The sequence below is a fragment of the Mustela lutreola genome, chromosome 10 (assembly GCF_030435805.1).
Source record: "Mustela lutreola isolate mMusLut2 chromosome 10, mMusLut2.pri, whole genome shotgun sequence".
NCBI lineage: Eukaryota > Metazoa > Chordata > Mammalia > Carnivora > Mustelidae > Mustela > Mustela lutreola.
In genome coordinates, this window is record NC_081299.1 from 55,864,110 (window position 1) to 55,886,977 (window position 22,868).

The 22,868-nt window shown below is 41.9% G+C and overlaps 1 protein-coding gene across 2 annotated transcripts; it reads right to left on the reverse strand.

Annotated features, from left to right (window-relative positions):
- Nucleotides 1-814: 814 nt before the first annotated feature.
- On the reverse strand, nucleotides 815-3,523 carry DIRAS3 (DIRAS family GTPase 3). 2 transcript variants are annotated; one of them, XM_059137853.1, is made up of 2 exons: nucleotides 3,429-3,523; nucleotides 815-2,333 (listed from the first exon to the last, which is right to left on the reverse strand). In XM_059137853.1, the coding sequence occupies exon 2, from the start codon at nucleotides 2,269-2,271 to the stop codon at nucleotides 1,594-1,596; it is 678 nt and encodes a 225-aa protein (XP_058993836.1). In that variant the 5' UTR covers nucleotides 2,272-2,333; nucleotides 3,429-3,523; the 3' UTR covers nucleotides 815-1,593. The 2 variants fall into 2 exon arrangements, with proteins under 2 accessions (XP_058993836.1, XP_058993837.1); XM_059137854.1 differs by lacking the exon at nucleotides 3,429-3,523 and adding an exon at nucleotides 3,051-3,396.
- Nucleotides 3,524-22,868: the final 19,345 nt, after the last annotated feature.

Genomic DNA, 22,868 nt, shown 5'->3' on the forward strand with positions numbered 1-22,868 from the left:
TCAACAGTGTGCTTTTTCCCTAAGAATCAAGCTATAGGAAACTACTTTTAAAACACAAAAATTGGGGTGCCTGGGTGGGTACCATTGGTTAAGCATCTGACTCTTGGTGTCAGCTCAGGTCATGATTCCAGGACCCTGGGTTCAAACCCAGCATGGGGCTCCATGCTCAGCTTGGAGTCTGCTTGAGATTCTCTCTCTCTCCCTCTCCCCCTTACACTTGTGCTATCTCTCTCTCTAAAATAAAGCATTAACATTTTTTAAAAACAAAAATTATTCAGTGATATTTGTCCAATAATAAATATTTCATGGCAAAAAAGTCACCAAATCAAGAAACTCCTTCCCCCAATTTAAAAAATCACACTCAAAAAGATATGTATAGGTAGGTATCCCCTTACTCAAAAAAGTATGTTCAAATATAAAATTAATCTTTTTTTAAAAAACTCCCTTAAGGAAGAATTTCTTGAATTTCACATTCCACCATTTCTTCCCTTACTTTCCATCCCCCTCCCCACTCCCCATATCCAGCATTTCTTGAGGGAAGACTTTGAGGCAGCCAAAGGCGAGGCTTGCTTTCCACCATCTCCAAGACAGCAAGAGAGAGAGCACCCTTTTCAGAGATGTCTGGAGTTCTTCCAGATGTCAGCCTAGGAATGGTTATGGATACAGACCAGCTCTGAATCGCAGGGACCCTTTAACTGCACCCCTGCCCGCACTGGCTAATTTCAGGAGGGAATGTGCCTCAAGTTCTTATTAGAAACCTCACCCAGATGTGGTTGAAATTTTAATGCAATGGGTATTTTTGTTGTTGACCAGTGAAAAAGACATTATAAAGCTGATTGCATGCAGGAAAAGCTTTATTTGAGTCACAAAAACTGCTACATGAAATACCCAAACATTTTTAAATGACTTTGAAAACAACTGGCACACATTTAGTAAGCAAGTTCCACTTTCCCCATTTTCTCTACCCCCACCCTCGATGCTCAGCTCTAGAATATCCATTTATTTATCTTGTTTAACATGTCTGTTTGAAATTCATCTGCCAGTTTTGGTGGCAAAACCACATTTTTAAAATATTTATTTATTTGACAGAGAGAGACAGTGAGAGGGGGAACACAAGCATGGGGAGTGGGAGAGGGAGAAGCAGGCTCCCCACTGAGCAGGGAGCCCAACATGGTGCTCCATCCCAAGGTGCTGGGATCATAACCTAGGCCCAAGGCAGACGCTTAAGGACTGAGCCACCCAGGCGTCCCCAAAACACATTTTTTAACAATTAAATACACAATGGCAATTTTTAGGACTTGGAATGTTTGTAAAATAACACACGATAATTAGAGCTCCGAGAAGAGCAGTGGCCTCTTTCAATTCCTTTCAAGCATTTCATTCTCTATTTCAAATATTAATCTCTAACGTCTATACAAGTAATCTTCAAATGCATAGCTCTCCTTTTTTTTTTTTCCTGTCCTCCTTGGCACCTAGTTGTTACCCAAACCACAGCACAGAAGTCGTTCACACACGTAACACATTACACTGGGACCGCTCCGTGTTTTCCCGCACACTTAAGGGAAGAAGTTTGCAATCCTAGGACCCCGGGGCTCACATGACGGTGCACTTGTTAAGCAGCTTCTCCGCGGTCTCGGGCATCAGGGATTTCTTCTGGGGATGGTGAAGGCAGGCGGCAGGCATCTTCTCCTGGTTTGGCAGCGTGTGAAATATCTCCTGCACACTGATATCCATCTCAGCGGAGGTCTCCAAGAAGGCACAATTCCACTCCAACGCGCAGGCAGCACTTACCATAGACTCCCAGCGGCTTTCTTGGCATTTGCTGTCCACCAAAACGATAGGGTATTCATGCAAGGTATTGTCTTTGACTTTGTAGATCAGCTTATAGAAAGGCTTCAGCTCCTCCACGGTTTGCTTCTTGTTGGCGGAGTAAACCAGGAAGACAGCAGGGCCCCTAGCAACGGCGAGGCGCTGCAGACCCGGGTAGCGGGGGCTGCCGGTGGCTTCCGTGCTGTACAGCGCCCCGACGCCGTGGTTGGAGCTCAGCACATGGAGGTTGGTATCTGCGATGGTTGGCAGGTACGCATCGGGAAAGTTGACACGCACCCACCTCTGCACGGACACACTCTTGCCCACGCCAGCGGTGCCAAGCACAACGCAGCAGTCCTTGTTCTTGTTCTGGGGCATGAGGGCAGGGATGATAATCAGGGTGGGCAGAGGCCGCAGACGCCGAATTGGCCATTTCTTAAAGCCAAAGCAACTATTGCCCATTACAGGAATTGGCGGGGAGAGGAGCGTGCAAGTTATTGTCACTTAACCAGGAGCAAAAGATTCTTAGGGAGAAAGAACAGAAGAGTGAGATGGGAGTTTGAACTTAGAAGGGTGTCCCCGTGTCTCCTTGTCTAGCCGCTCCCTGGGGATACTCTGGAGGGTCTAGGAACACTCCCCAAGCCCATCTCCCTCCCTCCTCTGAAGCAGAACCAGGCTCAGTGCCCATCCCAGGCGCCACAAAAGGCGGTGTGAGCAGGGAGGAGAGGCTGGCTCAGACTTTTTTCCTATGATGCCTTAGGCTTACTGCACCAGCACATCCGTTTTCTTTCACACCACTACTCCGATCTAAATACAGAATGAGAAGCTGAAACGATGGGCAGCCCGCCAACCTGAGACAAAGTGGGGACTGGAGTCAGGTCCCCTTAACCCTGAGGGAGAAACCCAGCATTCCTTGGTAGCTGAAACCTATGCCCCTTGAGTGGGGAGATGTCTCGGGAAAGGCGGAGGCAGGACGTTTACGGGAGGACGGGCTGCGATACGAAGACTGGGGAAGACCAAAACGGTCTGCGCCAAGATGGACCCCATCACTGTCCTTTCATTGACTGTTGTCCTCATTAGGATACTAAAAATCATGCCCAAGGGTGGAGATTTATCACGTTAATTAGATGCGTTATGCATGAAGAAGGATAATAAGTGCGCAGGTGCTAATAAATTCCTGCTTCTATGTGCTTCGAGTCCCCCTTTTCCCATCTAAGTTTCTCTAAAAAATTCTCCCTGACCTCGCCCCAGCGAGTCAGCCTGAGGATTCTTCTCCTTGCGCCGTCTCCCTTGTGTTGGAGCAGAAGCCCCGGTAAAGCCTAGCCTCGAACCCCGCTGTCCACTTGTCAATTGCTGTTGCTTGGAGACACCCAAACACCCGGTTTAGTAATAATGGAGGTAAGGACAGAGTGTCCAGGGAGCCCACGGGGCCAGGATGCTCTCTGTTCCCGTGCCGTAAGACCGATTACCTACAGGGACTGTCCCCAGGACATCGAGGGACAGATAGCCACCTCCACAAAAACTAGGCCTCCCATTCTCACCCACAGCAGCCCAGATCGGTTTACCCACTACATCTCACTTTGGAGTGCCCCCTAATAAAAGCGGAAGACAGCTTTTACCTTTCTCCAAGGCAGGAACAAGTGCGCTAGCGGGCAAATTCACTGCTCCCTGAGTCAGCCTTAGCGATGGTGGCAACTGAGCGCGCGGCGGGCAAATTCACTGCTTTTGCAGTCTGCATTGGTGGGGGGGTGAGGGGAGGGTGGGCAGTGGCAACAGAAAGACCAATCACAGCCTCGGAAGCCAGTCAGAGGCTACCTGTGAGCTGCCAGAGGGTGGGGGGGGGGCGGGGAACTGAGGGACCTGCGGGGATAGGCCTGGAGCGCCAGAGCCTGAGGGGGCAGGCTTGGCGGCTCTATTTGCACCTTCTACAGAGGAAGGATTGAGGGGAGTGTGCCCAGTGTACCCCACGTGAGAGGAGCTGAACCCCCAGCCAGGGGGCAATGATGGGGAGGTCCTGGGTTCATAGACGCTGGCCATTCAGGTGTGTATGCTTCTAGAATTTGTACTTCTAGTTTGGTGCAGGCAACCTTCACTTCTGTGCCCTTTTGCGACTGTGGCGTTAGCCCTTCCCAAGCCCCGCTGCCTTCTCTTCTCTGCAGAAAGGCCAGTTAGAATTCTCCCCACCACTGGTGCCAGGCACTTCATAGAATCTGATCCACTTTCCTCAGTAAACATTTGTCCACCACAAAACGTGGTGTTTGTCCCTCCGGAAGTCTCAACTAACACAACTGTTAGAGACTTCAGAACCTGCTTCCTGCGAGGATTACCTGTGGTTTAGACGGGTTCTATGGAAGAAGGTTGAGGGATGGTCTCTAAACCCAGCAGCCTTAAGCAGCAGCCACATTCCTCACTACAAATGATACAGCAGGTTTCATCTGATCACCATCACAAAAGCTTTGTAAGCAAATCGAGTAGGAATGTGGGCAGCCTCTAGAAGTAGAGAACCAACAAGAAAATACGGACCTCAGTCCTACAACTGCTAACAGCTAGACTTTGCCCAGCAACCCAAAGGAACTTGAAAGCAGATTGTTCTCTGGAAACTGCACAGAAGACCACAGACCAGTCAACAACTTGATTTCATCCTTGATTAAGCAGAGACCATCCAAACTCCTCACCTTCAAGATTGTAGGTCCTGTGGTTGGGCGTTATTTTATGCCAGGAAGTTTGTAGTCACTTGGTACACAAAGAAATTTGTAATTTGCTTTCAAATTTGTTTCTTGTTTGCCAAAGAAGGACTGATATAGCAGGTAAAATGACTTGTTCAAGGTTACAGAGCTCATGAATGATGGGTGTAGGCCTAACTTCAGGTCTTATTCTTTCTGGTCCTGTCATTGTATGTCATTAATATGATATGCTATTTCTGGTTCATTAGAAAAAAAAATTTCCATAGCTTTTTAATTTTTACCCAAAAGCACATTCATGTTGGAGAGATCTAGGCAGAAAATTTGACTTAGAATATTTATATTTTTTTTCTCTTCTTTTGAATATACCTTAATATGCCTTTGAGCTATGAGATCTTAGGGATATTACTTTTTTGCAGAATGGGAACTAATACTTATGAAAAACAATTATGGGGAGCATTCAAGGAGCTACTACACAAGACAATCCACAAATCCACAGTCTGAGCATTTTAACAATGGCTTTTGGAATTGTCAGGATCTTTTTATTTAATCTTATCTAACCCTGGGATAGAGTCCCACATTGGCTCCCTGCTCAATGGGGAGTCTGCTTCTCCCACTCCTTCTGCTGTTCCCTGTGCTTGTGCTCTCTCTCTCTCTCAAATAAATAAATAAAATCTTTTAAAAAGGAATAAAAAAAAGACTAAAGGAAGATATGATAGTGGAGAATAACATGAAATTTTAGAAAGTAGAATCTTAGAATAGGTAAAAAACTGGGGTAAATATTATATCCGTGTCATGAGTTTTTACAATCATATTTATGACTGAAACATCTGATACTCAAGGTAATAATATTAAAAATTGGGGAAGGCAAAGGGACCTAAACAGAAGTAAGGTTTCCATACTTCACTTGAAGTGGTAAAATGTTGATACCAGCAGATTGTGATGTCACATATGTATATTGTAATACCTGGAACAACACTTTTTACCCAAAGAGATGTAATCAAATACTCTAAAAGAAAATTAAGATTGAATTCCGAAAAATATAACCCCCAGGAAGGTGGTTACACATTTATAAATCTACGTATATAATAAGGAGAAACAGGAAAAACAAAATGATAAAATGGCATACATCAGCTCAAATATATCAGAATTACCTTTCCATGTAAATGATGTAAATATTACCAATTAAAAAAGCATATTGGCAGAGTAGATTAAAACAAGCAAACAAAAAGAAACACCAGCCAGTTACAAGGTGACTGAAGTCAGTTTCATCTCACTTCACATGTAATGACACAGGGAAGTTGAAAGTAAAAAGAGGGGAGTGCCTGTTGGCACTCCAATGGCTCCTCCAGTTAAGTGGCGGTCTTTGGCTCAGATCATGACCCTGCATCGGGCTCCCTGCTCAGTGAAGAGCCTGCTTCTCCCTCTCCCTCTGCTACTCCCCCTGCTTATGTTCTCTCTCACTCTTCTCTCAAATAAATAAAATCTTTTTTAAAAAATTAAAAGATGCTTTTGTATGGTAACTCAGGTTATATGGAAATCAAAATTAAAAACACAATTATTATTTACAAATGCTATGAGGAGAATGAAGTACTGTGTATGCACTTAACAAAACACATGAAGGATCTGAATACTGGAAATTACAAAATGCTAATAAATCAAATTAAATAGAAACATAATATGTTCATATATTAGAAGGTTCAACTTCGTAAAGATGTCAGTTCCCTCCAAACTGATCTATAGGAAATGCAGTTCTTACCAAAATCCCAGTAAGCTTTCTGCAGACACAGACAAACTTATTCTGAAATTTATATGGAAAGGCATAGTATCTAGAATAGTTAGCACACTCTTGAAAAAGAGGGATAAAGTAAGAGGAATCACTCCTTGATATTAAGGGTTAAGATGCAGCTGCAGTAATTAAGACAGTATAATATTGGTAGAGAACAGACTAGAGAGCCCAGGAATAGTGGCACACAGATATGTCCAGCTGATTTTTGACAAAGGCACAAAGCAAATTGGTGCTAGATAAATTGGTCATCCACAGACAAAAACACACAAGCAAACAAAACAACTTGAACCTAAATCTCTTACCATACAAAATTGATTGAGGATAATGGAACTTATATATAACATGTAAAATTATAAAATTGTTAGGAAAAAAGGAAATCTTTGAGATATATCTTGATTGTGGTTACACATTTATAAATCTACGTATATAATAATATTCCATATAATTAAATACATACACAGATGAGTACAAGTAAAACAGGAAATCTGAGTAAGAGCAGTGGATTCTATCGATGTTAATATCCTGGTTGTAATACTGACTATAGTTTTGCAAGGTATTACCATTGAGGGAAACTGAGTAAAGTTACTCAGGATCTTTGTTATTTCTTCTAACTGCATGTGAATCTTCAATTAGGTCAAAGTGAAAACAACATTAATTTTAAGAAGCACTCATAAAAAACAATAACGTAACTCTCATGGCTGCCAATTAAAGCTCAAAGTCTTTCGTTTCAGATTTCCAACTCCCTATAAACAGACCCCAAATTCTCTTTCAAATCGTACCTCCTGTGAGTCTTCTGTACACACTGGCTTAAAAAACTCCATATTCTTTGAAGTTCCTATGTCTCTTAGCTCATCCCCCAACCCAATCCCCTCCTCTACACACCCCAGTTCTACTCTTCTTCAAGGACCTCCAATTGGTGCTTCCAGCTGGAAGGAATCCCGCCTCCCTGAGATCCCACACACCTTTTCATCTTGTATTAAAGCTTTGTAAGTACTTGTTTCCTATTTTCCACAAAGCAAAGAGTTTTCTCTGACAGAGCAGAGATCCATTTAGCTCTAATTCCCTTACAGGTGCTAGTCAGAGCCAACAGGTAGTGCTCAGAGGCAAGCAGGATGGTACAGGTTAATGTAGATTCTGTCAGGAGGGGTACAAGAGCCAGGCTGACCACTCTCCAGTTTGGTGTTCACGACCTCTTTACAGTTTAGCCTTTAACTCTAACCTCCCTATCCTCCGTTGAGAACAGGGGAATCACAGAGCAAGTGCTGACACATTAACAAGTACCTTTGTCAGTACCTGGCAGAGTAGATACTCAGACAACGTAGCTGGAGTTTGGAAACCTGGTCTCTAGCTTCTGTCAGCTCAAATACTAGTTGAAGGGACTTTGACAATTTGTTTGCCTTTTACATCGTGTCTTCACCTATAAAATGGGGACCAAAGTAGCTGTGTTGGAAGTAAGATTAGTTGACTCTCGTGTGAAAGTTAAGCAAGATGTTGCTTCTAGAATGTGAATAAGCTAAGGTTCACTTGATTGTTTGTGATATGAGATAGGTATTACTCTAACAATTTCACATGGGTGATCTCATTTGTAAAGTGGAGACTATTTTCTCTCCATCTTACAAATGAGGAGACCAGGCATGGAGAGACGAACTAAGTGGTAGAGGCTGGGAAACCTGGCTCCCTTCAAGGCTTTTGCATTTCCCACCATGCTGCCTCTTTAGCAGAGAGAGGTAGTGATGTTTGGGACCCTCACAACTGTAATTTTAGAAGCTTGTTTTCTTTCATTTTCTTCTCAGGCTCCTCCCTTTTTAAGCTCTGTAGAAAACTGATGGCAGTTATGTTTCCCATCCTTCCCAAAAATCTTCACAATTTTGATTTCCAGGATCAAGTTTGCTCCAGAATCCCTTTTTATTCCACACAAGCATTTTCTTCCATTCCTGCCACTTCTGTTCCCAGCCTGACTGCTTTCTCCTACCACTCTGAGGCTACAAATAGCCCCTTGTTTACAGAGATATCATCTACTTCATAAAGGAAAGAGACCACCAGAAAACTCCACCAGCCCCTAGTCCACACATACCCTGTGTGATACTCTCTTTTCTTTACTCAGGGTTAATGCCTTCATCTGAGCTCTGGAGTGACTCTCAACCTGTGGTCCTGTATTAGACTATATTAGAATCAGCTGAGGTTCTTGTTAAAAATACCCAACCCACATCTACAGAATCAGACTCTATAGGTGAGACTGGGGTACAGGGCAGTTTACATTTTAACAGGCCCTTCAGGTAATTCTGATACAGACAAATCTCAGAACTACTCCTTTAGAAACTTAACTTGACCAATGTATTCCTTTATTAACCTTTCAATGTTCATTGTATCAGTAGCCATGATCCTTATTTCTGATATCAATAATTTGTGTCTTCTCTTTTTTTCTGATTAGCTAGGTGAGTGGTTTATTAATTTTATTAATCTTTTCAAAGAGCCAGTTTTTTCATTGATTTTTGTATGTTTCCCAGTTAATTTTGTTGTTTTCCACTCTAATTTTTTAAATTTCCTTTATTCTGCTTGATTTAGTTGGAAATTGCTCTTCTTTCTATAGTTTTCTAGAGTGAAAACTTAAATTATTGCTTTTAGATTTTTCTTTTTCTCTAAAATGGGCATTTTAATCTGTAAATTTCCTCTGTGAGCTCTGCTTTCTCTACATCCAGTAAAAGTGTGTTGTTAAATCTCCAAACATTTGGGAGGGTTTTTTTAAGAAATTATTCTGTTATTCATTTTTAGTTTAATTCCACTGTGGTCTGAGAACATACTTGTATGAGTTCTAGTCTTTTACATTTGTTCAAATTTGTTTTATGGCCCCAAATGTGATTGTGTTGGTAAATGTTCTACTTGAATTTGACCAAAAAAATGTTTATGTTGCTGTTGTTGGATGAAGTATTTCATAAATGTCAATTAGATCTAGTTGATATTGTGCTATTTAGTTCAACTACATTCTTACACATTTTCCGCCTACTGGATCTATCCATTACTGAAGGGATATTTAAGTTTCCAACTATAACAACGGATTTGTCTATTTCTACTTGCGGTTCATTTAGTTTTTGCCTCGTGTCTTTTGATGTTCTGTTATTAGGTACATACCTTTGGAAGACTGGTATGCTTTCTTGGAAAATTGACTTCTTTATCATTATGTAATTTCCCTCTTTATCCCTGATAATTTCACTATTTCTAAAGTCTAATTTGTCTGAGATTAATATAGCTATCCCAGCTTTCTTTTGATTAGTGTTATTTTATCTTCTTCCATCCCCTTAGTTTTAATTTGTTTCTTTACATTTGAAATTTTAAATGAAAATTTTTTTGTAAAAAATATATAGTTGGGTCTTTTTCTTATCTGCTCACTCTTTGTCTTTTAATTAATGTATTTAGATCCTTCATATTTCACATGATTATTGATTTTTTTTGTTTTATATCTACCATGTTTGTAACTGCTCTCTACTCACTGTATTTGTTTTCTGTTATTTGGTTTTTGTTTCCCCTTCTTTCTGCCTTTTCAGGTTTTAGCTGAACATTTTATATAATTCCATTTTCTCCCCTTTCTAAGCATATCAATTTACAATATGTATTTATAACCAATTTAAATCCACTTTCAGATAACACTGTACCATTTCACATTCAATGCAGGTACCTTATAGTACAGTATCCCCAATTCATAACTCCCATCCCTTACACCATTAATGTCATTCATTTCACTCACTTATGTGCTATCATCACCTAACAAATTGTTACTATTTACTATTACTACTTTGTACAATTATCTATTAGATCAATTAATAAGAAAAATAAAAGATTTTATCTTACCTTCATTTATTCCATCTTTAATGCTCTTTCATTCTTTATTTAAGTCTGAATTCCAGGAAAAGCTTTATAGAGAACATGCTGCCTAGAGAGAACCTTGAATGGAGAAGAAGGCATTGGGGAAAAGATATTTCAGAGAGAAGAATGATATCAAAAGGGCATGGAGCCAGGAAAGTATATATGAATGAAAGAATCATTGAATTGGAATTTATCCTAGAAATCATCTGTGGTTTAATTACCTCATTTCCTAGATGAGTAATTTACCCAAGATTACACAGCTAAAAGTTTGTAGAACTAAGACTCAAACACAGGAAGAATAACTTCAGCACCTCTTCTAACCACAGGAGGAGGTTAAAGATGTTCAAGATGGCCCAGGCCATCAGACACAGCCAGGACAAGGCCTGTCCCTGTCTTTCAGCCACTTCACCTTCATTCTCCCACTGGCGCACATTCTGAAACATAATTAATGTTCAGAAACACTATGGAGATTTTAAAGATGGAGTTAATATAGTCTTCTGAAGTCAAGGAAGGTAAAGTTCCATCGGAATCAGAAATGATATATTCTCAGGAGACAGAGAGGGTTTATAGAGTAGCACTAATTACAGCTTTGAATAAGCTGCCCACAGTCTTCTTAATGAAATAGCTGGAATCCTTCCTTGGAAACTTTCCTAGACAATCATGTCTGTGTAAGTGAATACTTACACTCTAGACCCAAGGGAAGGCACCAACCAACTGAAGCCTCCTTAAGGAAGGGGCGGTTGGGAGGAGAGTGTCAGACACCACAGTGGAATCAGCAAAAGTGGGTCTTTCTTTTTTTTTTCCTTCATTCCTTCCTCCCTTTCTTCCTCTATTTCTCCCTTTCTCTTCTTCCTTCTCTCTCCCTCCCACCCTCCTCCTTCCTTCCTTCCTTTATTTCTTCCTTTGTTTTCTTTCTTTCTTCTTAAGATGCTCACCCTGGAATATTACGTAGCAATTATAAATGTGTCATATATTCATATAACATTAAGAATGGATGTTTAAAACATAGTGCTTGATGAAAAAAGAAAATGGGATGAGATATATGGCACCTCATCATTTATATAAATTAAAGATATATGCCCACAAAACAGTATTATACATTTTTGTAGGAACACACATACAAGATACATAGTGAACACATAGAAAAGTTGCCTATGGAAGGTAAGGAAAGAGTGATCTATGCAGAATATATATGTAACTGTTACATAGTAACAGTTATTACTGTTACAGTTACATAATAATTGTATTACATAGTAACAGTAATTAAACACACATGATATATAAGGATATAACTTATATATCCTTATTACAAATGTATATAATATATATGATATTACATATCATATATATTATATATGATCATATATAATATATGATATATAATTTATATATTCACATATAAGGCATATGTGTGTGTTACAACCCTGAACAATCATAAGATGCTTGAGGGTAACATCTGTAAATGATTCATTTTAGAAGCCTCATACTTCTTGGTATATAGTAGGTGAACAATGAATATTTCTCAATGAACGGCTTCCTCTTCAGCTTGCCTGAAGTTCTGAAAACATGATCTGCCAGACAGAGCAAAGACCTTTCTTCCCAACACATCCCTTACCTTCACTCCCAGTTCTTTATTTTCACCACGGTGGTTTATTAAAGTGGCAAAAAAGAGCCACCTAGAGAGGAATAATTATTAAAAAATGAAAATAAATTTTTAAAAAAGAATGAAAATAATTACCCCATTAAAAACAAGAAGCACATTTTATGTCCTTTTCGAGTAACAATTCTGCTTTCCAGTGTATTTCCTTTTGATTGTTTCCATATGCCCAGTGTTTCTACTGAAAAATACTCAGTGGCTAAACAAAAGCGTTTTTTTTGTGTGTGAATCCATAAAGAGAAATCCATTTTCATTGCTTTGTGTCACTACAGCAAGGCTCTGGATGCTATTGTGGGACATAATGGCATATGCTCCTCATTTCACTGTTTGAAAGCAAAATCCTATTTCTGCCAGTAAAATTGAATTCTGCAAGTCTGATTTTTTTTTGAAGTTTTTAAAAAAAAATTTCTAACAGTTCTAGATTTACCAAATTATTGCAAAGATGGTAAAGAGATATAACCCATATACTCCAAAGCCAGCTTCTCTATTATTAACATCTTACATTAGTATGGTACATTTGTCACAATTAATGAACCAATGCTGATACATAATTATGAATGCAAGTCCATCCTTTATTCAGATTTCTGCTGAGAGGACCTCAGTTTTTCTCTTAAGGCCTTCAACTGATTGCATAAGACTCATCCACATTATGAAGGGTTATCTACTTTCCTCAAAGTCTACTGATTTCACAGTAATCCCTTCTAAAAAGTGTTTTCATAGAATCATCTAGACTTGTGTTTGACCAAACAACTGGGTAGCATGGCCTAGCCAAGTTGACACATAATATTAACCAGCACAGAGAGTATAGACAGTTCCTATCTACCTCATAGACAGTTTCTCCTCATAAATATCTTACATTATTATAGTACATTTGTTACAATAAATGAACCAATACTGGTATGTTATTTTTAACCAAAGTCCATTCTTTATCCAGATGTCTTCATTTTCTTTTCTAGTGACTTTTGTCTCAGGATCCCATCCAGGTTACTTGTATTCAGTCATCATGTCTCCTTACCTTCCTCTTGGTTGTGACAGTTTCTCAGACTTTCCCTGTTTTCAGTGACCTTCAGGGTTTTAAAGATTCCTGATCAGATACTCTGTAGAATGTCCCTCAGTCAGGGCATGTCTGTTGTTTTTCTCATAATGAGACTGGGGTCATATTTGGAGAGGAAGAGCATAGACAGCTTTCCACACCAGCACTGTGAGGTAAAGTACTGTCATCTCTATGTTGCAGATGAAAACAACAGGCACAGAGAGTGACCTCAAAGAGGACAAGTAGTCTGAAGTCACACATCTCATAAGTGATGAAACCAGGACTGAAATGCATGCCTTCTGGCTCCAGACTCTGCTTGCAGCCACTGTGCTATACCAGCTCTGAAACTGCTGCGCACCTACTGGACCTTGTATTTCCAGATGACTCCCTGAAGCCTTCTTACTCAAACATATGGTCTTCCCGTTGCCTGTGGAACAGCACTCCAGCTCAGGATGCCCTGATCTGACATGGACAGAACTCCACAGTCAGGCTCAGTCTCCTCTCCCCCACCACTTCTTCCCACATTGGATGCCACAGCCAACCTAAACTTGTCACCCTTGCCCTTCCTCACATCTGTGAGCAGCTCTGTGCAGTGTGGGGTGCATGTCTGAAGAGTCAGAGCTGGGTTTGAATTCAGGTTCTGCAACTTATTGTTTCTAGAATAACCTTGAGCAAGTATATAATAACATCAACCTACTAGAATTTTCATGAGGATTCAAGGAAATAATGTATAGGAGTGTTTAACATAGTGCACATCTTATATAAGACACACTTCCATAGTAGGAAAAATGATTGATATGGGAAATTCCAGCATTTCCACTTTCAAAACATCTTGTAAACAGCCATTCATACCCAAAACTGGTCGACAACTCTTCTGCAGACCATGTATTCTGATTTAGGGTGTAGAAAATAGATAACCTATGTAGCCAGTGGAGAGCACAGGGAAGAGCATGCACAGGGGTCTCAAATAGTCAGCAGAATCTTCCAGAGGAAGCTGCATTAAATTCAGCCCTCAAAGCAAAATTGATTCATCCAGGTAGAAATAAGTGGGCAAGTTCCAGACAAATGCTCAAACACAAAAAGCACACAGTATTTTGTGGTGGTGATTTGTGTCTGGTTAATAGGCACCATCCAGGGGATCAGTGGGAGAGAGGTTAGAAAGGTTAGCTAAAGGAAAGAAAAGGTCTTGAAATTCAGGCAAGGGAATATGAGATTTCTCCCTGCCTCCTTGCCTTTCTCTTATACAACAACAAAAACAGCAACAGCAAAGACAAAACCCTTCAGAGCAGAACAGCCCAGTTACTAAGCTGTGCTCTCAGATTAAAAATTAAAACCGAAATCTCAGTATCCCACAGGTAGATGGGGGAGCTCGTGGCCACACAGAAGAGTTCTGGCAAGTGTGTTCCCCTTACAACAAAGCTCTCTGAGGGCTGCATTCACTTGGAATGATCATGGCAACTTGCAGCTTTGTGTTGTTAGAGAAGTTTCCATTCCACTGTTGGCCAGTCAGTGCTCAAAGTGTTCTGCCCTCATGTAGTTTGATTAAGACAAGTGTCACCAGGACCAGAGAAGGTTTAGGTTGAGTATGAACCAGGAGGAACCTCACAGAGTGAACAGGGGTACATGGGAGCATAGGGAGAGGGAGAGAATCTTAAGCAGGCTCCACACCCAGTACAGAGCCTGATGAGAGGTTCAATCCCACCACCCCAAGATCATGACCTGAGCCCAAATCCAGAGTTGGTTGCTTAACCAATGGAACCATCCAGGCACCCGAAGAAGCCTTCTTCTAAGGTGTTTGGTCTTTGTTCAATTACCCTCTTCAAAAGTTTTAGGCTATATTCGATGCATAGTTTTGTTTTGTTTTTTTAATACCATGAGTTCAACTTAATTCTTTACTAGTAATTATTAATCTTAGATAATTTCCCCCTTTTATTTCATTACTGTTGCTCATAAATTGTCACATCAACTATAACATTATTATAACTGATAGTGTAAACAAAACTCTCTGAGGTTGACCTGATTAGGGCAGTGCTGATTATTGAATTAAATTATTGATATGTATTTCACATAAAAATGAGTGTGCAAATCATAAGCATTTATCTCAATATAATCCATCACCATAGTCAACAGGACATTTCCAGTACCCCAAAAAAGTTGCAGTACATATATAAATGAAATATTACTCAGCCATCAAAAAAAATGAAATCTTGGGACTCCTGGGTGGCTCAGTTGGTTAAGCAGCTGCCTTCGGCTCAGGTCATGATCCCAGCGTCCTGGGATTGAGTCCCGCATCGGGCTCCTTGCTGAGCGGGGAGCCTGCTTCTCCCTCTGCCTCTGCCTGCCTCTCTGTCTGCCTGTGCTCGCTCTCTCCCCCTCTCTCTCTCTGATAAATAAATAAAATCTTAAAAAAAAAAATGAAATCTTGCCATTTGCAATAATGTGGATGGAGCTAGAGTGTATTATGCTAAGTGAAAGAAATCAGCCAGAGAAAGACAAATACCATAGGATCTCATTCATATGGGGAATTTAAGAAACAAGACAGATGAACATAGGGGGAAGAAAGAAGGGAGGAAAAACAAACCCTAAGAGCTCTTTAAAGAGGGTTGATGGAGGTAGATGCGAGATAGGCTAGATGGGTGATGGGCATTCAGGAAGGCAGTTGGTATGATGAACACTGGGTGTTGTATGTAAGTGATGAACCACTGAATTCTACTCCTGAAACTAATATTACACTGTATGTTAACTGACTAGAATTTAAATACAAATTTAGAAAGAAAAAAACCCCACAGACACAGAATCATAAATACAGAGAACTCGCAGTTGTCAGAAGGGCAGGGGTTGGGGGTGGTGGCGAAACAGATGAAGGGGATTAAAAGGCACAAACTTACTGTTGTAAAATAAATAAGTCACAGGGATGAAAAGTTCAGCACAGGGATTATAGTCGATAATACTGTAATAAAATTGTATGGTGCCAGTGGTAACTATAGTCATCACGGTGAGCATAGAATAATGTACAGAATTGTTGAATCGCTATGTTGTACTCCTGAAACTGACGTTGTACGTCAACTATGCTTCCATAAAAAAAAGAGTATGTATTTCATCCTGGTCATGTGTGTTTAGGCATGACTAGACGAGAGGCATAGTGAAGTTGGCAGATGGCTTGCTCCTACTTAACAATAAGTAAATTTGGATGTAAGAGATGTAAGACAATACTCAAATAACATTGACTGCTGACAGTTTTTCCTTATATTGCACATTTTGAGATAAAAGCTAAATGAGCATGTTTGTGTGCATATACAGGATGAATCATTAGGAACGTGACAGGAACGAATACAGACTGATACAGACGAATTGTACTGTTGACCCAAACACCGGAAACAGTGTCACTGATGATGGAATATTTTACAGGGATAGTCAATTCTTGGTCAAGTTCTGAAAATCATCCCTTGATTTAAGTGGGAGTTACATTCCTGGAAAGTTCAGTATGTATTAGAACCGTGTACAACATCCTTTTAAAAATATGTAAAATGAAGGGCGCCTGGGTGGCTCAGTGGGTTAAGGCCTCTGCTTTTGGCTTGGGTCATGATCCCAGAGTTCTGGGATCGAGCCCCGCATCGGGCTCTCTGCTCAGCAGGGAGCCTGCTTTCCTTCCTCTCTCTCTGCCTGCCTCTCTGTCTACCTGTGATCTTTGTCTGTCAAATAAATTTTTAAAATAAATAAATAAATAAATAAAAATATGTAAAATGACAAACTGAGGGTTGCCGGGGGGAGCAGGGTAGGGAGAGGGTGGTGGGGTTATGGACATTGGGGAAGGTATGTGCTATGATGAGTGCTGTGAAGTGTGTAAACCTGGTGATTCACAGACTTGTACCCCCGGGGCTAATAATACATTGTAAGTTAATAAAAAATAAAAATTATAAAAATTTTTAAAAAGCAGGTAAAATGGAGTTAGGTGTTAGGTTCTGGTAACTGTGGAGTTTTTTTTTTTTTTTAACCTATGTAAAATTTCAGTGGAGCCTATAAAATTTGTGTGTGGCTGTCTCCCTCCTTGTAGGACATCAGCAGATTTGTCCCTTGTCCAGTAAATCCCAATAGCACTCCCTAAATATGGTGACAACCAGTCACCCCACAGCCAACGAACTTTCCAATACTCCCCCACGGAGCTCTGCCATCTTTGTTGAGAACCTGCCTAGTTCCAGTTAAGATAGATCTGCCTCGTTCATTCCCACTTTTCCAAATCTTTTGTGAGCACAGAGCTGGTGCTGGGGGATAGAGCAAGCCACTAAGGAGGATTCCACATTGTATCACTGAATCACTCTGTTTTTTGTTTTTTGTTTTTTAAATTTTCTTATCATCTTCCAAGAAGGTTGTTTTGGTAAATTAGGAACAGACATCTCCAGAGGGGGACTATCGGGTGGGATGAAGAGTTAGAGAGACCCAGGCAGGCAGGGTGAAGCTAGATGTGAACCCAGTACCTCAAACACATATTCCCGGGGCTCATACTTTTGCTAAAGGTGAGAAGGAACCTGGTTGTCATGAGGGACATTTGATCAGCTACAGAATTCCATGGTCTCTGAAATAAAAACAAGGTAAGAACATGGGAGTCTGGAGCTGGACTGCGCAGATTCAACTTGGCTTCATTCTTGCTAGCTTTGGGACCTTGAGTAAACCACCATGTGCTTCAATCCCCTTGCCTATAAGCAGGATAATAATAACAGCTGTGACAACAACCTACCGTAGAGGTCTATTAGAGGACTAGGTGTGTTGATGTACTAAGGGGCTTAAAGCAGTACATGGTAGGGCACCTGGGTGTCTCAGTGGATTAAAGCCTCTTCCTTCAGCTCAGGTCATGATCCCAGGGTCCTGGGATCGAGCCCCACATCAGGCTCTCTGCTCAGCGGCGAGCCTGCTTCTCCCCTCTCTGCCTGCCTCCCTGCTTACTTGTGATCTCTCTCTGTCAAATAAATAAAATAAAATAAAAAGCAGTACATGGCAGCCAATTGTGTATATTATCTAAGCATTTGCCAAACAAATGAGCAAATCTTATTTGCCCAGAGGAAACACAGCTTTTCCTAGCCGTTTCTCTCACTGAATGATGTAGGATTGGATGACCCAGCTTGGGTGCTAAGGGGAAACTTGACCTCATTCATCCATTCCCACCTGCCTGTGCTATGGAGCAGGTAAACTATAGTTGGAGACCCGAAGGCTCATGGCCAAGTTCGCGTAGCTAAGTTAGTGGAGGATCCAGGTCTCTAGCTTGTGGCTGCTGTTCCTTCGAATATATCATGGCTAGAGCTGGCCTGGGGTGTAGAGAATTGACCTGTGATCTCTCTTATCCAGAGTGCCAGAGCTCCCCAATCCAGCCTTCTCCCAACTACCCTCTTCCTCCTCAAACTCCCCTCTCTCCCTAAGCACGGAGAGCAAAGAACAAAATAAATCAAGTGTGAGTGATCCATAAACTCTTAAGGAATAGACAAATTCAAAGTGGACTTCCTTTAAATAAATCTCTAACTTTGGGTAGGAGTAAGGACAGGTAAGGAGCAGGCAAAGGTTTTGGCAAGAATTTAGAAGTTAGCTATCTGGACTGGCTTTCTCCACTTTCTAGCTGAAACTTCACACGAAGTTCCTTAAGAATCTCCATGCCTTATTTGCCTCCTCTGTAACATGGGGTGGCTGTAAAGATTAAATGAGATAATACAAAGTACCCAGCGCCATGCCTGGTACTGAGTCAGGAGCTGATAAATGTTCATCCCCATTGCTGTGATTATTGGGGTTATTGGCGACCTGCCACAAGAGAGAGCTTTCCTTTACTCTCTGAAAAATTGAGGCCATATGTTATTCCACCCCAGAACAGTTTTATTTCCGTGTCTTCCTCCTCCACAAACCCAGTACTAAGTGGAGGGCAAGGGGGATGTCTAGAAAGAAAGAAGCTGAGTGCTAAGTTGCTCTAGGCCCCTGAGAAGCAGAACAAAGAAAAGCATGGACTCGGGATTGAATCCAATCCAACCACTTGCTGTAGTATGTTCTTGAGCGTGTTGCTTTCCTTCTCTGACCCTTAGACAAATATTCATTCAGTGTCCAGAACATAATACATGACAGGGCTTGCCATTATTAATGTTCTAAGTATGTAATAAAAGAAATTTGAAATATCGCGTAAGAAATCTAGAATGGCAGTGAACGAATCTTCCAATGGCGGCAGTTCGTAATGATTGGCAGACAAATGCTTTGCAAAGTACAGGCTTATAAACACACTCTCTCTTTTACCGGGAAAATTATAGAACTCTATTGAGTCATAGCAAGAAATATTAGTTACTTACTAAAATGTTTTTATACCCTTAAAGATTCAGGAACTCAAACTTGTCATTGGAAAGATATGAAATGTCTTATTGCAGATTCTGATTTTCAAAGGGACTTGGACCTGTATGTGGGCAGTAGGGAGGGGATGGCAGTAATGCCTTCTTCGTGGCTTCTGGGACCAGCAGTCTCTTGGCTGCAGAGCTGTGGATGGCCAGACATCTGTTCTCGGGGAAGAAAGAAGAGGCAAAGAGGATTCACCTTGAGCCAGATGTGTGGATTCCATATTCCACTCTACAGCCCCCTCCCTGTGTTAGGAAACCGTGTTCTTCCCTCCTACATTCTTGCCAGTCTACAAAACAGGAATTTCTGACCTCTTGAGGGCATTAGGAAGAAGCCTGTGTCCATGGCTCTACCTCTCCTTCACTTCCTCCAATGGGAGGCAATGACCTCTCCTCCCAGTGACCTTGCATGAGTCCTGAATGGTGGGCTCTCTTTTCAGGCTGGCTGCACACGGATTGGAGCCCTTTGTCACTGCTGCTGCTTTCCCATGGGAAAAACAGCTGAATCCCAGGCTAGGGTCCAGAGAACCAGGTCTCTTTCACTAGAATTCATGGGTTCAAGGCAGGTTTCCCAACCCCATGCATCTGAGCCATTGCCCCAAGTCTGCCCCCGTGGGGGTCCAGACCCAGAGTAGTGCCATTTGAAGGTCATCTGGTGGCAGGTACAGTTTGATGGCTCCAACATGACCACCAATAAAGCTGCTATACTCATCTTTGTTTGACTGTAAATAGGACAGATTTTAATTGGTCCAGAACCAGAGAAGTCCTACTGTTTACAAGAGCTGTAGGAGCCAGAAAAATGATACAGCTCAAGCCCCTTACTGTGTAGGCAGAAAGCTGAATCCTAAAGCCCTCTGGCTGGCCTAGCCTCCCAGACTCCAGCAAGGTGCTGCCACATAATGAAGCGCATTGCCCGAGACTGTTCCATTGTTCCACTGCTTTCAGCACAGCCTGCGCCCTGTGGAGCTGGATGAGTGGCCCTCCATCAGACCTCACTGCGCCTCTGCTCTGTCCAGCAGACCCCTGGCCTCAAACTGTTCTCTGTCTGTTGCTTTCACTCCCTGGGAAATACCCAAGCCTTCCTCACCTTGGCACTGCTCAAACCCTTGTTCTCTGCTGGGAGCATCCCCCCACCACCAGGGTCTCGGGATAAGATCCTGGAAGCTGAATATTGGGCTCCTGCCCCATGCACAGTGCTCTTTGGCCCACACATGGGTGGCTACTCACTACAAGTTATGTATTTGGGCTTCTCTTCATATTGGACTCCACTAAACAGAACAATAATTTTAGCTCATCGTGTGATTCAGAGATGGTTGCTAGGGAAACCAATGGGACTAGGTTTAATTTGTAAATCCTGGAATTGCCCTAAGTTAGCACTCATTTGTGCTTTTGTTTCAGAAGGACTGGGGCTGAGCTGACTTGGAAGCAGGTGAGGAGGAGGGAATAATCATGAGTTGCCTTCCATTGCAATATGGTCACAGTCCTTACAAAGGGTTTTTTCCACTGCTTTGCCAAAAAGGCAAAGGGATTAGAGAGGAAACTACAGGGAATGCCATGGTGGGCTTCTAGCTAGAAAAACAAAATAGTGTGGTCCTTCCTACTCTTCTCAAGAATCAGATGGGCCTGGGGGCAGGAGAGGGAGGGCAGTGCCCTCACGAAAGGGAGAGATTAAAGGACTTGTTGTCGTTTTCAAATGGATTTGGAATGAAACCTTGCCATTTTTGCTATGACCTGGATAGAGCTAGAGGGTGTTATGCTAAGTGAAATAAGTCAGTCAGAGAAAGACAAATACCATATGATTTCACTTAATGTGGAATTTAAGAAACAAGACATGAACATAGGGAGAAAAAAAAAGAAAGAGAGAGAGGCAAACTAAGAAAGAGACTCTTGGATATGATGAAGTTCTAGAACCTAGGTGAGGTTCGGTGGGCTGAGGTCTGGAGCCGATGACCAAGAAAGAATTCTTGAGACATCTTTGGTGCAAAATGGTGGTTTATTAAAGCACGGGGACAGGACCCGTGGCCAGGAAGAGAGGCTGCCCCGGGTTGTGAGGGATGGCAGGTTATGTACCCTGCGGTTGGGGGAAGGGGAGGGGAAGGGAGGTTTCAGTGGAACTTTCATATGCTAAAGAGGGCCTATAGGGTGCCAGGATATCGGAGGCCTATCGGAGGCCTTGCCTTTGTGGCTTGATCAATGTTGTCTTTAGGCCAGCCATTAACATCAAGATAGTTGGGAGATTTTTGGTGGGATGTCACAATCCTGCTATCAATCGTCTTTGTTAGTGAAATTTAGGTTTGGAAGAGATTTAACTATATTTACATTCCCCTCTAACTCAGCCTCCTTCAGTTTTGTTTATGGCAGGGAGGGAGACGTTAGGGCTTGAGGAACTGAGATATTTGCCTCTGGAAATTGTGCTATTGATAAGGTAACTTCTTTATAGATCTTCAGGACATTTGTAAACCAAGGGAGACTCCTGTCTTGCAGGATTGTGATCTCTGCAAGCTAACTATTTGTTTATCGTTTGTGGCAGTCAGGGGTGACTGAGGAATGTCACACACATTACTGGGGAGGGGAGCGGGTGGAGAGGGGGTGCAAGGTGCCAGCTTTTGCTTCGTCCTCAGCCAGCTTCCTGCTCCCTCATCAGGTATAGAGAACAAACAAGGTTGCTGAAGGCGAAGGGGGTGGGGGGATGAGTATTAAGGAGGGCACTTGTGATGAGCACTGGATAGTGTATGTAAGGAAGGAATCACTTAAATTCTACACCTGAAACTAATATTACAGTGCACATTAACTAACTGGAATTTAAATAAAAATGTGAAATTTTAAAAATTAAGCATAAGTAAGTAAGTAAAGTTAATTCTGAATCCTAAGATCATAATTCAAAAGAGGCTGCTAACTCCACATTTGAAGAATCAAGCTGGGGCACCTGGGTGGCTCAGTCATTAGTCATCTGCCTTCAGCAGAAGGGGCCCTGGGATCGAGCCCACCTCAAGCTCCCTGCTCGGTGGGGAGCTTGCTTTTCCCTCTTCCTCTGCCCCTGCTAGTGTTCCCTCTCTTGCACGCGTGCTCTCTCTCTCTTTCTGTCAAATAAATAAGTAAAAAAAAAAAAAAAAAAACAAACAAAGAAAAAAAAACTTTAAAAAAAAGAAGAAGAAGAATCATCAAATTATTTGGGAATTTTCATCATCAGGAAAAGACCCAGATTGTTCTACATGTAGGGTGTCAGATTTGGAAGAGACACTGGCATCATCTGTGCCAAACCTTTTCTTGATTTGCATCCATACTGGGAGGGTTGCCCACACCGTGCTCTTGGACATTTTCAGTGATGAAGGACTCTCTCCCAAGACAGTCAAATCTGTTTTAAAATAGCTGAGACAGTCCTCGAATCTGCCTTATCTTGAGTTAAAATGGGTTCCCTCCTTGATGCAGTTGGCTGGCTGAGTTCTGAGACTTGTTTACAAGCCTGAGACATCGTCACCCTCTGTCCTGTATGCCCATCACTGAGCAAGCCAGGCTGGCTTTCGGGCCCAGGATGTCCCAGCCAGTTGGACACGTCCACTTCAGGCAGAGGGGAGAAACAGTAGGGAAAAAAAATTCAATGTTCCTTGATACAGTGTGATGCAGTGTTTGATTGAGAACAAAGAGAATCACCTCCATCTCTGAGGATCCTGTGATGTTCACT

Excerpts from the sequence above, each read along its gene's own strand:
- DIRAS3 (XM_059137853.1), bottom strand. The coding sequence starts at position 2,271 with ATGGGCAATAGTTGCTTTGGCTTTAAGAAATGGCCAATTCGGCGTCTG.